We start from the raw sequence: 12046 nt of genomic DNA on the forward strand, positions 1-12046 counted from the left end.
ATTGTTCATTCTTGCAGCTTTGTAAAGTGACATATCAAATATCACTTTCATATGTAAAGTTATTACAAGAAAAGATGAGATGGAGTTTCAATTACAAACTCTGTGTAAGCAGTAATCTTATCAAAATAAAGCTTACACCTGTGAGACTTCATCAGAGGTGCAAATATTACAGTGGAGGCTTTTGTGCCAAAGTAACTCAACACAGAAAAATGCCTAAATGTGTTTTGTATTTTATAGCATTTCACCCCTTTGAAAATATGCTGCAGTAGACAATAAACTCCAAAAAACCATGAATGGATATTACCTGTGCAAAGACTGATGCTGCTCAAGTGAAATGTCCCTGCTCTGAGGCATTGTGGGAAATGGAGTTATTCAGTTAATGCAATTTAATTGCGCTGGATTTAAGTTTTGGAAGCAAGACAGCAAAGGTAAGACAGAATTCATGCTAATGTTTTCTAAGCATGAATGTTTTCTAAGGCGGAGCCAGGATGTCATGTTACGGCTGTGTGCAGACAGGAATAGGACCCAAGGTGCAGACTCCGGAGACAAAACGGTGAACTCAAAACAGCTTTATTGCTGAACAAAGAAAATCTACAAAACCTAAACTGAAAAGAATCTAACAAAACACACACAGGGAGCCACAGGGAGATACACACAGCATGAGGGACGACGCGACACTGACTCAAAGAAACACAGGGTTTAAGTACACAGAGGGAGCAATCAGGGAATGGGCAACAGGAGGGAAACACAGCTGGGGCAAATCAGGACTAACGAGACAAGGAGAGCAAAACCAGATACACTAACATGAGAAATGGACTTACAAAGTAAAACAGGAAACATAACACAGACTCTCAGGCAGGCATTATAACAAAGGGAACAAAGACGTGGGACCAGGGCAGACACAGACACTGACTGGACGTGGGGATACAGCAAACAGGGGAGACAGCAACTCAGAATAACAGACAGAAAACCAGAACACTAAAACTCTAACAGAACCCACCCAGAGAACCCAAACTAAGAATAATCCAAAAACCCAAAAAGCAAAACTAGAATATAATGAAGTAACAAACTCAAAGAACCAAAACACAAACCACTGGGTCGATGACCCAGGGATCCTAACACAGGAAGGTGTCAGTGAGGGGGCCAGGATGGATCTGTAATCATTTCGGGTTGGCAGACAGGTTTCACATAAATACACGGCTATTTAAGCACATAAACCACAGACCTGTACAATATTTGGAATGCAGGTAGTAGTGGAGAAGATAAAATAATATTTGGTATAGCAAACTTTTTTTCCCATATTTGTGTGGATCAAGTAACAACGAAGCTCACGCTGTACTAATGTGGCCCAGTTTACAGATTATTCTGAGTAATACTGCTAAATTATTACTGAATGCACCTTGAATCTTTACTGAGGTGCTGAGTTAAATGTCACTTTTTAGTTAATTTTCTAATTTTTAATTATATTCCACATATTAATGCAATAAATTTAATGTTGGTCATATTATTGTTACATTATATCACAAAAGTATGATGGACACTAGTCTCATAAACTACATTAGCTAACCTGAACTTTATTCACTGTCTAGCTTGTTTGTTTTTTTTACCATAAGCAACATTCAGCTCTCTGCACAAACATGAAATTAATTACACATAATCACACAAAGCTAAAACAAAGCTTGACTTTATTTAGCAGAATTGAATGTGGCCTTATGTGTGCATGCTAAGGAAGATTCACAATGATCTAAAAATTATATAGAAAAAAAAGACAAGGCTGTGGTTAATATTCCATTAATATACAATCTGTAGACTCGACAGAACAACCCCGCTTTGGATTCAGCAGATTTGTGCTAAAAAAAAAAATCATTAGTAACAATTCAACATTTCAAGCTAAGCTTTAGAGAGCGATTTATCTGTGCAGCAGTAATTTTATTTTCAGTGAGATTAAAGTTTTCATACATTCATTTACAATTAATTCTATATTATAGTGGTTTGAACAAAGAATGACAACAGGACTAAGAAGCCATACATGAAAGCAGTGTCAGATAGGTTTGATCTGCTAAAATAACTGTGGAGATACACATATGTGTCCTGTGGATTTAACGACTTGAGTTCCAACTGCTCGGATTTTATGAAAACCTCATCTTTGTCCCTAATTTGCCAAAAACAATAAACAATGATGAGAACAGCATTATGACCGTTATATTTTTAGAGATATTTCTCTCTTTGAGTTCTCATTGGAGAACATTTCAGTGCATAAGTAAGTAAGAGGCTTACACGTCAGCAGCTGATGAGAGAAACCCTGAGTTACAAGCAGGATGAGAGTGCTGGGGCAGTCGAACACAGTATTACTGACAGTGGGCTAAAATCGCTGCTTTTATAATATCGACCAATTCTGTTCTTTATATTTCACAACTTTATTAATCTACTAAGTCATGTAGCGTTTTGATATTGATAGAAGTATAAATGGCATACTACGGCGCAGTAATGCTGTGTAAATGATGAATTACTCACTTGTTAATACCTTAATAAGGCTTAATAGTGTGACATTATTATAAAGTGCTACCATGTCAACATTAGTAATAAAACTGTTCCATTTCACAACTACACCATAGTATACTGTAGGGACAGCAGCACTAACACTGATGCTGTGATCAAACATGCCAGAAACTTGTTAAACATTCACATTTATTTTCCAAACGCATAACATACGGAATATGGCTTCCCTGTTGACACTCAGATGTAAGCTGTCTCTTGTGACTGACATGACACCACTGTGAGCTCTGTGTGCTGAGTTCAGGGTTCTGTGGTTTCTATTGGCTCCACCTGGGGTTCAGTGGGTGGGGTGGAGATGTCCTCTACCTGCTCTGAATCAGGTTCTGTCACAACTACAGCCACCTGCTGACACAAAGAGAGCAGTCCAATGTCAGTGTATGTATCAGCATACTGTAGGTAATAAATAAGAAGGTTAAAGGGCACGAGGTGAAAACCCTCGGGGTTCAAATCTGATGTGACCATCATAAATCAGATTTTTATTCCAGATCAGTAAAGGTACCAACAGCAGGCTGTAAACATATCACACTTTTCTCCTCTGAGCACTCAAAGTGTGTTTCGCTACAAGCCTCATTCACATCTGTAAATATATATATGCACATGCAAGTTCATATAGCACCTTCAACCTATGCACAGATTACATTCATGCATACACTCACACACCGATTATGCATCGAAATCTGGAAGTCATTCTTAATGCTCTCACCAAAAGCAGGATGATTCAGTTATAGGTGCCACATTGTATTACACACAGGTGTTATGTTACCTGAGTTGGCTCAGCAGCAGCTCGAGCAGACTGAACGGCCTGAACAGTCTCCATAGCTGGGACAGGTGGGGGGCGAGTTTGTGGATAGACGGGTCTCTCACTGGGGGCCTGTACGACACATTCACACAATTACCTAGATATGACATGTTGCTCTTTGAAAAGGCCAACTTTAAACAGCTCCGTGGAATCTGATGTTTCATCGTGTTTCTAAAGTCAGCCTACGCATTACCACAAAGATTTCTCTGTTGTTTCACCTGCTGCAGCACAGGAATATATTTCTGTTGTGATGTTGTGGCATTTACAATTCTTCATTTCATCAGAGTCAAACCACAACAATGACATGATGCTAAATTTATTCACAGATTTAAGGAGAAAACCAGGTAAGTTTTCGAACTAAGGGCAAATGCTCTAACATGAATGCATATTTATCAGATATCAAAAACTCTCTGTAACTTCTTGTGCATTCTTGTTCAGTTAAGTTTTGAAGCAGGGGTGGAGACCTGCAGGTTTAGATCTCACCCTGGATCAACACATCTGAATCAGATGATTAGTTCGTTACCAGGCCTCTGGAGAACTTCAGGACATGTTGAGGTCATTTAGCCATTTAAACCAGCTGTGTTGGATCGAGGACACATCTAAAACCTTGAAGCCTGGAGGTCCCCACTCCTGCTTTAAGGTATCAAGGCTTACCTGGCTGCCACCAGCAGCTAGGACGCTGAGACCAAACAGCATGGCAGTGATGCAGATTAGCAGCTCAAGCACCAGGAATATAACCAGTGTTCCCAGAATACCATCAATCAATAGCTAGAGAAATATGAGAGAGAAGTATGTGAACATATATGATCAGAAAACCATGTTTACTTCAGTGACAGTGATTGTTCAAAAAAACCAAAAACAACAAATGACATCTTTTGTCTGACCCAAATATATGTCTATCTTCTACATGCACACTTCAAAGACACGACTTTTAACCAGTCCAAAATATTAGTTATAACAACAGTCCGTCACTTACTTTACACTTTTGCTCGATCAGCCCGGTGCATTTCCTGAAACAATGTTGCTGCAGTGGACAGTAAAGACAAAGAAACATAGTCTCCTTTTTAAAAATGTGCAGGGTCAACTATGAATTTATGTGATTCTATTAAAGGAAAACTACATTTAATACCCAGCTGACAGCTCTGTGTATGCTACATTACATGCATCATCCATGTACGTGGCCATGTGACAATCTACCGTGTAAAAAAGTTGCGATCCCTATTTTCTACAACACATTCAAAACATTGGAGCCACTTTCACAGACTATATCTTTTAACTTAGAGGCCCTCTTTGCCATTCACAATTCAGCAACATCGTGGTACAACTGATTTTGTGACGTGACTCTGCAACGTGTAAATGTGTGATGTTTTTGTACTGTCTTGTAGTTGAAGACAGTCTGTTTCTCGGAAAGAGACCGAGTAATGTTGTTTACAAGACGTGAGAGTCCAGTTCTTGTTAATCAACGACTTAACATGAGCCGCATTTCCCTGTTGTATTGAATTTTTGATACCACCAGCACCACCCCAACATCCTCTTTGGCATCAAAAAGCCACTGTTGATATTTACCAAAGAGGTGCAGTATCAGTTTTAAGATCCACAGCATAGAAACAGGCAGGACTTAAAGGGAAGATCAGATGTAGAGGCTGTGATCACCTGATAGTCACTAATTTTTGTGCATTTATCCAACTGAATTCAACAAGATATAAGCAGATGTTTCATGAGCTGTGTGGCTGATTTTCCAGACACTATAAAGTTAGTAGAAAAGGTCGAATTCAGTGAGTGAATCTAATTAGCATCAACCTTAAATATAAATTGATGTCTGCTACTGTCGTGTACCGGCCCATTAGTGTAAACTTCACCACAATACTGCAAACTAAGCAGTTTATCCTGCAGTAAACTTACCAAACTGCCCAGTGGTGCTACCATGTTTCCATGCAAAGTTTGTATAGCACAAAATTAGCACATTTCATTTTGTTTTGCAAAATCATAACTCCAGCAGCACATCCTGATCTGATGTAAAAACTTTAAAATGAATTAGGATAGTAAGTGTCAAATGTCACTTTCTGATTGGTCCTTAAGTTTCCTGTTAATCTCTCCTGTCTTCTTTCACCATCTGTCAACATTAACACTGTTTTCTTTCTATACCCAGGAAATATAGCAACTGTACATTTGGTTAGCAGACATTTTGCAACAAACTAACTACACTGTGTGTTTGATGATACTTTTTGACACACTTAAAAATTGAAATGACCTCCCACTTAAAAAACAAACAGTATTGTTTACGCCTGCTGCTAGATAAATCTAACACTATAAAGTGCAGATCAGGACTTTATATCTGTACCGTGGCTGGGAGCAGATATAAAGGGGTGGCTGTAGCTCAGCAGGTCATCTACTGAGGTTGGTGGTTCAATCCCTGGCTCCCCCTAGTCTGAATGCCATTCTTGGGCAAGATATTAACCCCAAGTTGCTCTCCGATGCATCATTGGAGTGTGAATAGTAGATAGCATAGATACAAAGCATAGAAACAGTGATTGTGAATGTGGCATGTTGCATAGTACGCTTTGAGTAAAGCGCTGTATAAGAAGCAGTTCATTTACTGTGAACACGTGACAGGGAGGTGAAGAACAAAAGGATGTGTTGATGGTGGAAGCGGGCGTGCAATGTCTTTATTTTCTTATTACTGAGCTGTCACCAAGTACTAACAGTGATATATATTAACGTGCCTTTCAGATTTAATTGGTCATCAAATGAAGGTGCCAGAACAACATTCTGGATCATTCTGGCACAGCTTAACCCCCTAAACACAGGTTTTTTTGGCAGCTGGCCTTATTTCACATGCATTTATTGAGGTTTTGCACTAACCATGTGACATTAACTCATGTGCCACCAATCATGGTGAAGATGTAGGACCAAATGTGGCAAGCGGTTGCTGCAGTTCGATGGCAGTCGCTGGGAAAATAGTTGCTAATAGTATGATGAAAAATTTCTATGTACCCTTACCATAGGTAGAACCAAGCAAAAATTTTTAATATTGTCTGAGGTCTCTAATACATGAAATTGAATTTTGTAGAGAAAAAATATATTTTACTGAACAAATACCAAAGGAAGGGAAGGTTTGAACGATCCCAAACTGGGTGTTACTGAGGACGGGGGCGTCCTCTGGATGACTGAAAAACAGCATGTGAAAGCCTTGATGTACTGAAAGGGTTCAGCACAAAATACAATGGGCAGAAATTTCACGTACAGGAATGTGTGATGATGAGCTGCTGCTGTAGTTTAATATAGGACATATTAAACTTAACAACATAAGAAAATCAGTCACTATCATGAATCACTTTTTTGAACATTAACATCCACCAGCACCCACCTCCTGCTTCATTATTTTTACAGGAATGTACATTGAATTTTGTGACTGTGGATAAAGAATTCAAAGTTGTTTTTACCCTTTCACACACAGTGGTCACTACAGTGGACAGCTATTCAAAGGCTGTTTCCTTGTATTTGTGTCAGTGTTGATGGTATCCTTGCACATAAACCACTACATTGGACACTGATGTGTCACTCCACAGCCTGCCACCCACTGGCTGTTTAATGTTACTATAGATGTATGACGCGTTTCATTGTAATTATTGTATTTAACCCTGTCATACATGAATTATGACAACCTCAATCAGGATTTTTTCTTAACTACTTTATTCATCTTTATTCATCTTTTAATGCCTAAAGATGAATAAAAATACGTAAGGGATTAAAGTTAATCAAATTAATCAAACTACCATCAGCCATTCAAGCTCTGTCACTAGCTTAAATCTACTATAGCCTACTTGATAGCCGAATCTAATTCAAGTGAAGTTTGAATTTTTGACCATTTCTACTGAAGCAGATTTGCGAGGTCTGGCCTGGCTTGCAGTGTCCGCTCTTACACCACTGCATCCCATGCTTTGCATTGCTCTTGGGGATTTAAGGTGGGATGCGGCTGCTCGGCCATGGAAACCTATTCCATGAAGCTCTCTACGCACTCTTCGTGAGCTAATCTGAAACTACATGAAGTTTGGAGGTCTGCAGCAGTTGACTCTCCAAAAAGTCGCTGTCATTCCCAATCACTTCCACTTTGTTATAATACAATAAATAGTTGACAATGAGGAAATTTCATGAGTGGACGTGTTACACAGGTGGCATCCTATCACAAATGTCTGTAGAAGCAGTCTGCATGCATAGGTCTTTAATTTTCTACACCTGTGGAACATCTGAATTCAGTTCATTACGTTTGGCATTAAATTGCATGTCTGTGTAGGTTTTCAGTCATCCAGGTCAGGGTTGTCTTAACAGCTTGGAAAAAGAAGGCTCAATGTTGTGTTTTGTTCTACCACAGGTAGGAGTATCTTGAAATTTTGGGAGCCCCGCCCACAGCACTATGAAGACCCAGTCATCCAGGCCCACAGACTGGTCAGTGACGCCCTGGCAACCACCGGATATCCCAACAGAAGCAGTTGCTCTAGCAGGCCGTTCTAAATCAATGCTCAAAGACATCACATGAAAAACCTCAACACTTAAAATGACAAAAAGAGGAACTGCCATGATAACGGCTGCTGAGATGACTGTAAACATATATTTACACAGTAACTTTTTTTCTAGTTGGACTTTCTTTGATAAATATCTTTACAGCATGTCCTGCAAACATTGTTTCAGTCTTGCACCAGGCAAGACAAATTTATCCCAAAGACAGCAAAAACATCAAATCCCAGCATTTTAGCCCTGAACCTTTGCTGGCAGCAACACTGTGATGTTTTTTAGGCAAGTAAGGTTTCTATTTGAGAAACTGCAAGTATATCTTAATGATATTATGTTAGGATGTCCTGCAGATGCTGGTCCTAACCAAAGTGTAACACCATGTGCTGCAGAGCCAGAGTGTCACACATTTTACAGCAGAGGAGCGTCATCAAAGATATAGTTAATATTCGGCCTTAAAATATGAACACTCATTAAATAAATGTTTATGTGTTACTAGCTTCTCTCTGTTGTTATTTAAAGACAATACCACAGCATGTAGCTCCAGTTTACGGCAGTGTTCACAGTGGTAAGAGTCCTGGCGGTAGGGGAGGTGCTTGGACATTAGACCCAGGGCAGCGGTGGCAAACGCAGCACTGATGAGATGAAGCACCAGGACACATTTCACCTGCAAGTAACAATCATATTGTTCATATACAAACCAAGCATAACCTGTAAGGCTAATGTTTTACTATGCTACGTCAAGTTGAATCACTTCTGAATGTGACTGTCCAAATGGGAAGTACACACCCAGAAAAGAGTAGGTCTCCTCCCACTGTGGACCAGCACTGACCCAGACACAGTCACCTGGTGCATTACAGTGAAGTCAGACGCAGCTGATGAGTATAACATGAAAAGATGATGTGACCTGACTAAATCTAAAAGTAGCTGCTGGAGCTTTCGCCACACTGACCTGTATGACAACGATGAGGAACAGAGCCACATCTCCGGTAAAGTGGACTTCGTGAACCTGGAGCACAGACGCGCTCAGACAAAGGATCAAAATCCCGATAACAATCTGGATTGCCTGAGAAGAGTGGCAGAAAAAGTCATCAGCACATCATGCAATACATTTGAAACTTCTTAATGAGGAAAAATGCACTGAATATGTCCCCAAATATTGCTTTAAAAAATACCCATGTGTTATGTATAAACAGACATCTGTTCCTATGTACACGTCACAAACTTTGAATGGTTTTCTTTACCCCTAGAGTCTTGGGCTCCATCTTAAAGAGGGACTGTCGCTGTCCCTCAGAGAGGGTCCCTGCTGGAGGCAGCGGGTTCTTTTCTTCATGAGCCATCCTGATGCTGACAGGGAAACGACAGCTTTCAATACACAGAAAAGACTGAGTCAGAGTAAAAAGATGCTAAAGAAAAGTTCATCATTTTTGAACTGTAAATATTAAACAGCAGCACTGTGTCCATTAAAGCACGCTGTGTTACTTTTTAAACTGCTGCTACAGCTGCAGGTGCGTGCTGTCCTGTGTTAGGATCAGTGCGCTTGGACGGGCTGCTGCACTGAGATGTTCTCGCCTCTGTCAGTGGACTCTATGTTCTTTCTGTTTGCCTTGTATCCTGACCTCATGTCTGCTAGTTGGAGGTGTTGTGAGCCACCTACTGGCTGCTCAGGGATTGTAGACACAATCAGGTCCTGCAAAGTACTGCAAAACTGAAAATCTCCGATTACTGTATTAGTAAATTTAGGGTACATCAAGAAATCATCAAGTCTTTACTGTTTCCACTATAAGATCAGTGAACCAGCTGTCCCCTGTATAAAACTAAAAATGTCTCCAGACTGTCTCTGTCAAGGTCGCAGGGTTGACTTTTAGCAGTAATAACACTGATGGATCAGCAAAGAAGCGATGCAGCTACTGGCAGACTACAAATCTGCGATTATCGCTGCGTAAAGATTCATGTGCTGACTCATTTTCCAGATCGAGCCTGTAAATTATTGACTGCGGCAGCGAAAAGCACAAGGATGCATGAATGTAGGTGTAGCCTACAGAGACACTGATGATGGTGTTTCGGTGTTTCTGCAGTTAAAAATAAACCCAGAGCTGGGCTGCTCTGGACCGCAGTGAGATCTGGCACCGCTCCAGAAGAGGCTGCCACCACAACATGAGAATAACATCACACTGCCTAGTTTTTTGGACATTCCCACACATCACGGTATTTAACTTACACTGATATACATGTATCTATATATTTATAAATACGAAGAAAAAGGAAAAGGGAAGAACACACAAACAAAACGAGAAAAATAAAAAACCCGCAGTGTCCATAACCAAACACCTCCGATGACTGCAGCGAACGATCTTACCTGACCTGTGTCGCCTTTTTTCCAGAATATACTGAGTAGCTTTAGGAGACCACCAAGCCTGCTGTGAGTGCGGATGCTCTGCAGACTGCAGCGGGGTGTATTCGGGTGTATTCTGCCCCTGCAGGACACTGATGCTGCGACTTTTTCAAAGCCAGGAGTGCTGTGTCATGCGTTTCACATGCACGAATGCAGGCAGAAGAACCGTTAGCAGGCTGTCCCGTTACTACACATTTAATCTTAACACATTTTTCACCAGCGAACCTTCAAGAACCGTCTTTCCGACGTCTCCGTTCGGTCGTAAAAACACTTCCAAATTTGAAGTTGTGCTGTAGTGTTAAAGAGTTAATGTCGCCATCTACGAGATCGCCAGAGTAACGTCAGTGGCAGATGTAAGATATTAAAGTTAGTAATAAAAGTAACAGTAGATATGAGCGGTTATTATTTTGTTTTGGATGTTATTACTGAAGCAAGAACCAGAAAGAACACACAGGCTCATCTGAGATTTACCAAACAACATCCCTAAGAATTCAGAGAAAAATATTTTATGTGTTGCAGTGATGGGATTTCCGGCTCATTTTAGAGAACATACTACTTTGGCTCAACTCAATAAAAAGAACCAGCTCTTCCATCTCCCAAGCGACTCTTCAGGTTGTTTTGTTGCTTTAATTAATTTATAATCAACAATAATATAAAATAGGATTCAGTGCACGAATAAACTTCCTGAAAACTTTATCATCCACAACTGAAAATGGTTGGAAATTAAGTGCAATCATTTTTGTCAGTTCTTCTTCAATTGAGTTCTGTCTTGCTGGGCTCACAGACTTCTGCAAAAACTGTTTCATAGAGCTCTGGGTTGTTTAGGTGCTGTAGATGCAGCAGCAGCAGCAGTTGCAGTAGACACACTGGCACCTTCATTAATATCACACTCAACTGACTGTGTTTTATCTTCCCATTGCACTGATGGGTGCACAGGTCTCAGGTGCCTGTGCAGGCTGTATGTGGAGCCGGCTCTGTATGATATCCTTTTCTAGCAGACTCTACACTCTGCCTTTGTACTGTCAATATAATTGAAATGGTTAAAGATTTTACTTCTTTTCTTGGTGTCACTCATTTTCTTTACCTTTCTAAAGTGTCGATGTTGGCTCTTGTTGTTGTCCCTGGCTCTCTTTCTCTCCCTCCCTCCTGCTCGCTGCTGCGAGTGTAACTCCCGCCCTTCCCCCCTCTGCTCAGCGCAAACACAAAGCTCACGTGCAGCGTGAAGCGAAAAATAGTGAGAGAGAGAGAGGGTGAGAGAAAGTTCACTTCAAAGACCCAGCTCTAAAAGCCGTTTCATTCGCGACCGACCCATCACTGGTGGATTGACAAAACAAAACTCAAACTTTTTTAAAGGTTCGATTACTGTTACATCTGGTATTAAACCAATGGCATTTAATAAAAAGAACATCATACCAACAGTGAAACATGGTGGTGGTAGTGTGAAGGTCCGAGGCTGCTTTGCTGTTTCATGTTCTGGACGACCTGCCATCCAATGGAAACATGAGTGCTGCTCTCTACCCAAAAATCTCGAAGGAAAATGGTTGGCCATCAGTTTGTGAACTGAAGCTCAGGGTTATACTGCAGGATGGCTACCTTGTCAAAGTCCAGATGTAAATCTGACTGATATTATTGGACATCACTTCAAACAGGCCATCCATTCTCGAAACCCCTGCACTAATGTGGCTGCATTAAAACAATTCAATTGTGTAAGGAAGAGTGGGCCAAAATCCCTCCACAGTGAGGTGAAAGACTCATTGTCAAACGCTTGATCACAGTTCTTGCTGCTG

General features: G+C 40.6%; 1 protein-coding gene across 5 annotated transcripts; it reads right to left on the minus strand.

Moving 5' to 3' along the window:
• Positions 1–1668: 1668 nt before the first annotated feature.
• On the minus strand, positions 1669–10601 carry si:dkey-81h8.1 (uncharacterized). 5 transcript variants are annotated; one of them, XM_005459741.4, is made up of 9 exons: positions 10229–10601; positions 9109–9211; positions 8817–8930; positions 8654–8710; positions 8394–8531; positions 4332–4379; positions 4010–4123; positions 3320–3427; positions 1669–2901 (listed from the first exon to the last, which is right to left on the minus strand). In XM_005459741.4, the coding sequence occupies exons 2-9, from the start codon at positions 9202–9204 to the stop codon at positions 2797–2799; spliced, it is 780 nt and encodes a 259-aa protein (XP_005459798.1). In that variant the 5' UTR covers positions 9205–9211; positions 10229–10601; the 3' UTR covers positions 1669–2796. The 5 variants fall into 5 exon arrangements, with proteins under 5 accessions (XP_005459798.1, XP_005459796.1, XP_005459797.1 ...); XM_005459739.4 differs by having other exon boundaries at positions 10224–10600; XM_005459740.4 differs by having other exon boundaries at positions 9109–9229; positions 10224–10600.
• Between the last annotated feature and the right edge of the window lie 1445 nt (positions 10602–12046).

The sequence above is a fragment of the Oreochromis niloticus genome, linkage group LG22, assembly GCF_001858045.2.
Source record: "Oreochromis niloticus isolate F11D_XX linkage group LG22, O_niloticus_UMD_NMBU, whole genome shotgun sequence".
In the NCBI taxonomy this organism is placed as follows: Eukaryota; Metazoa; Chordata; class Actinopteri; order Cichliformes; family Cichlidae; genus Oreochromis; species Oreochromis niloticus.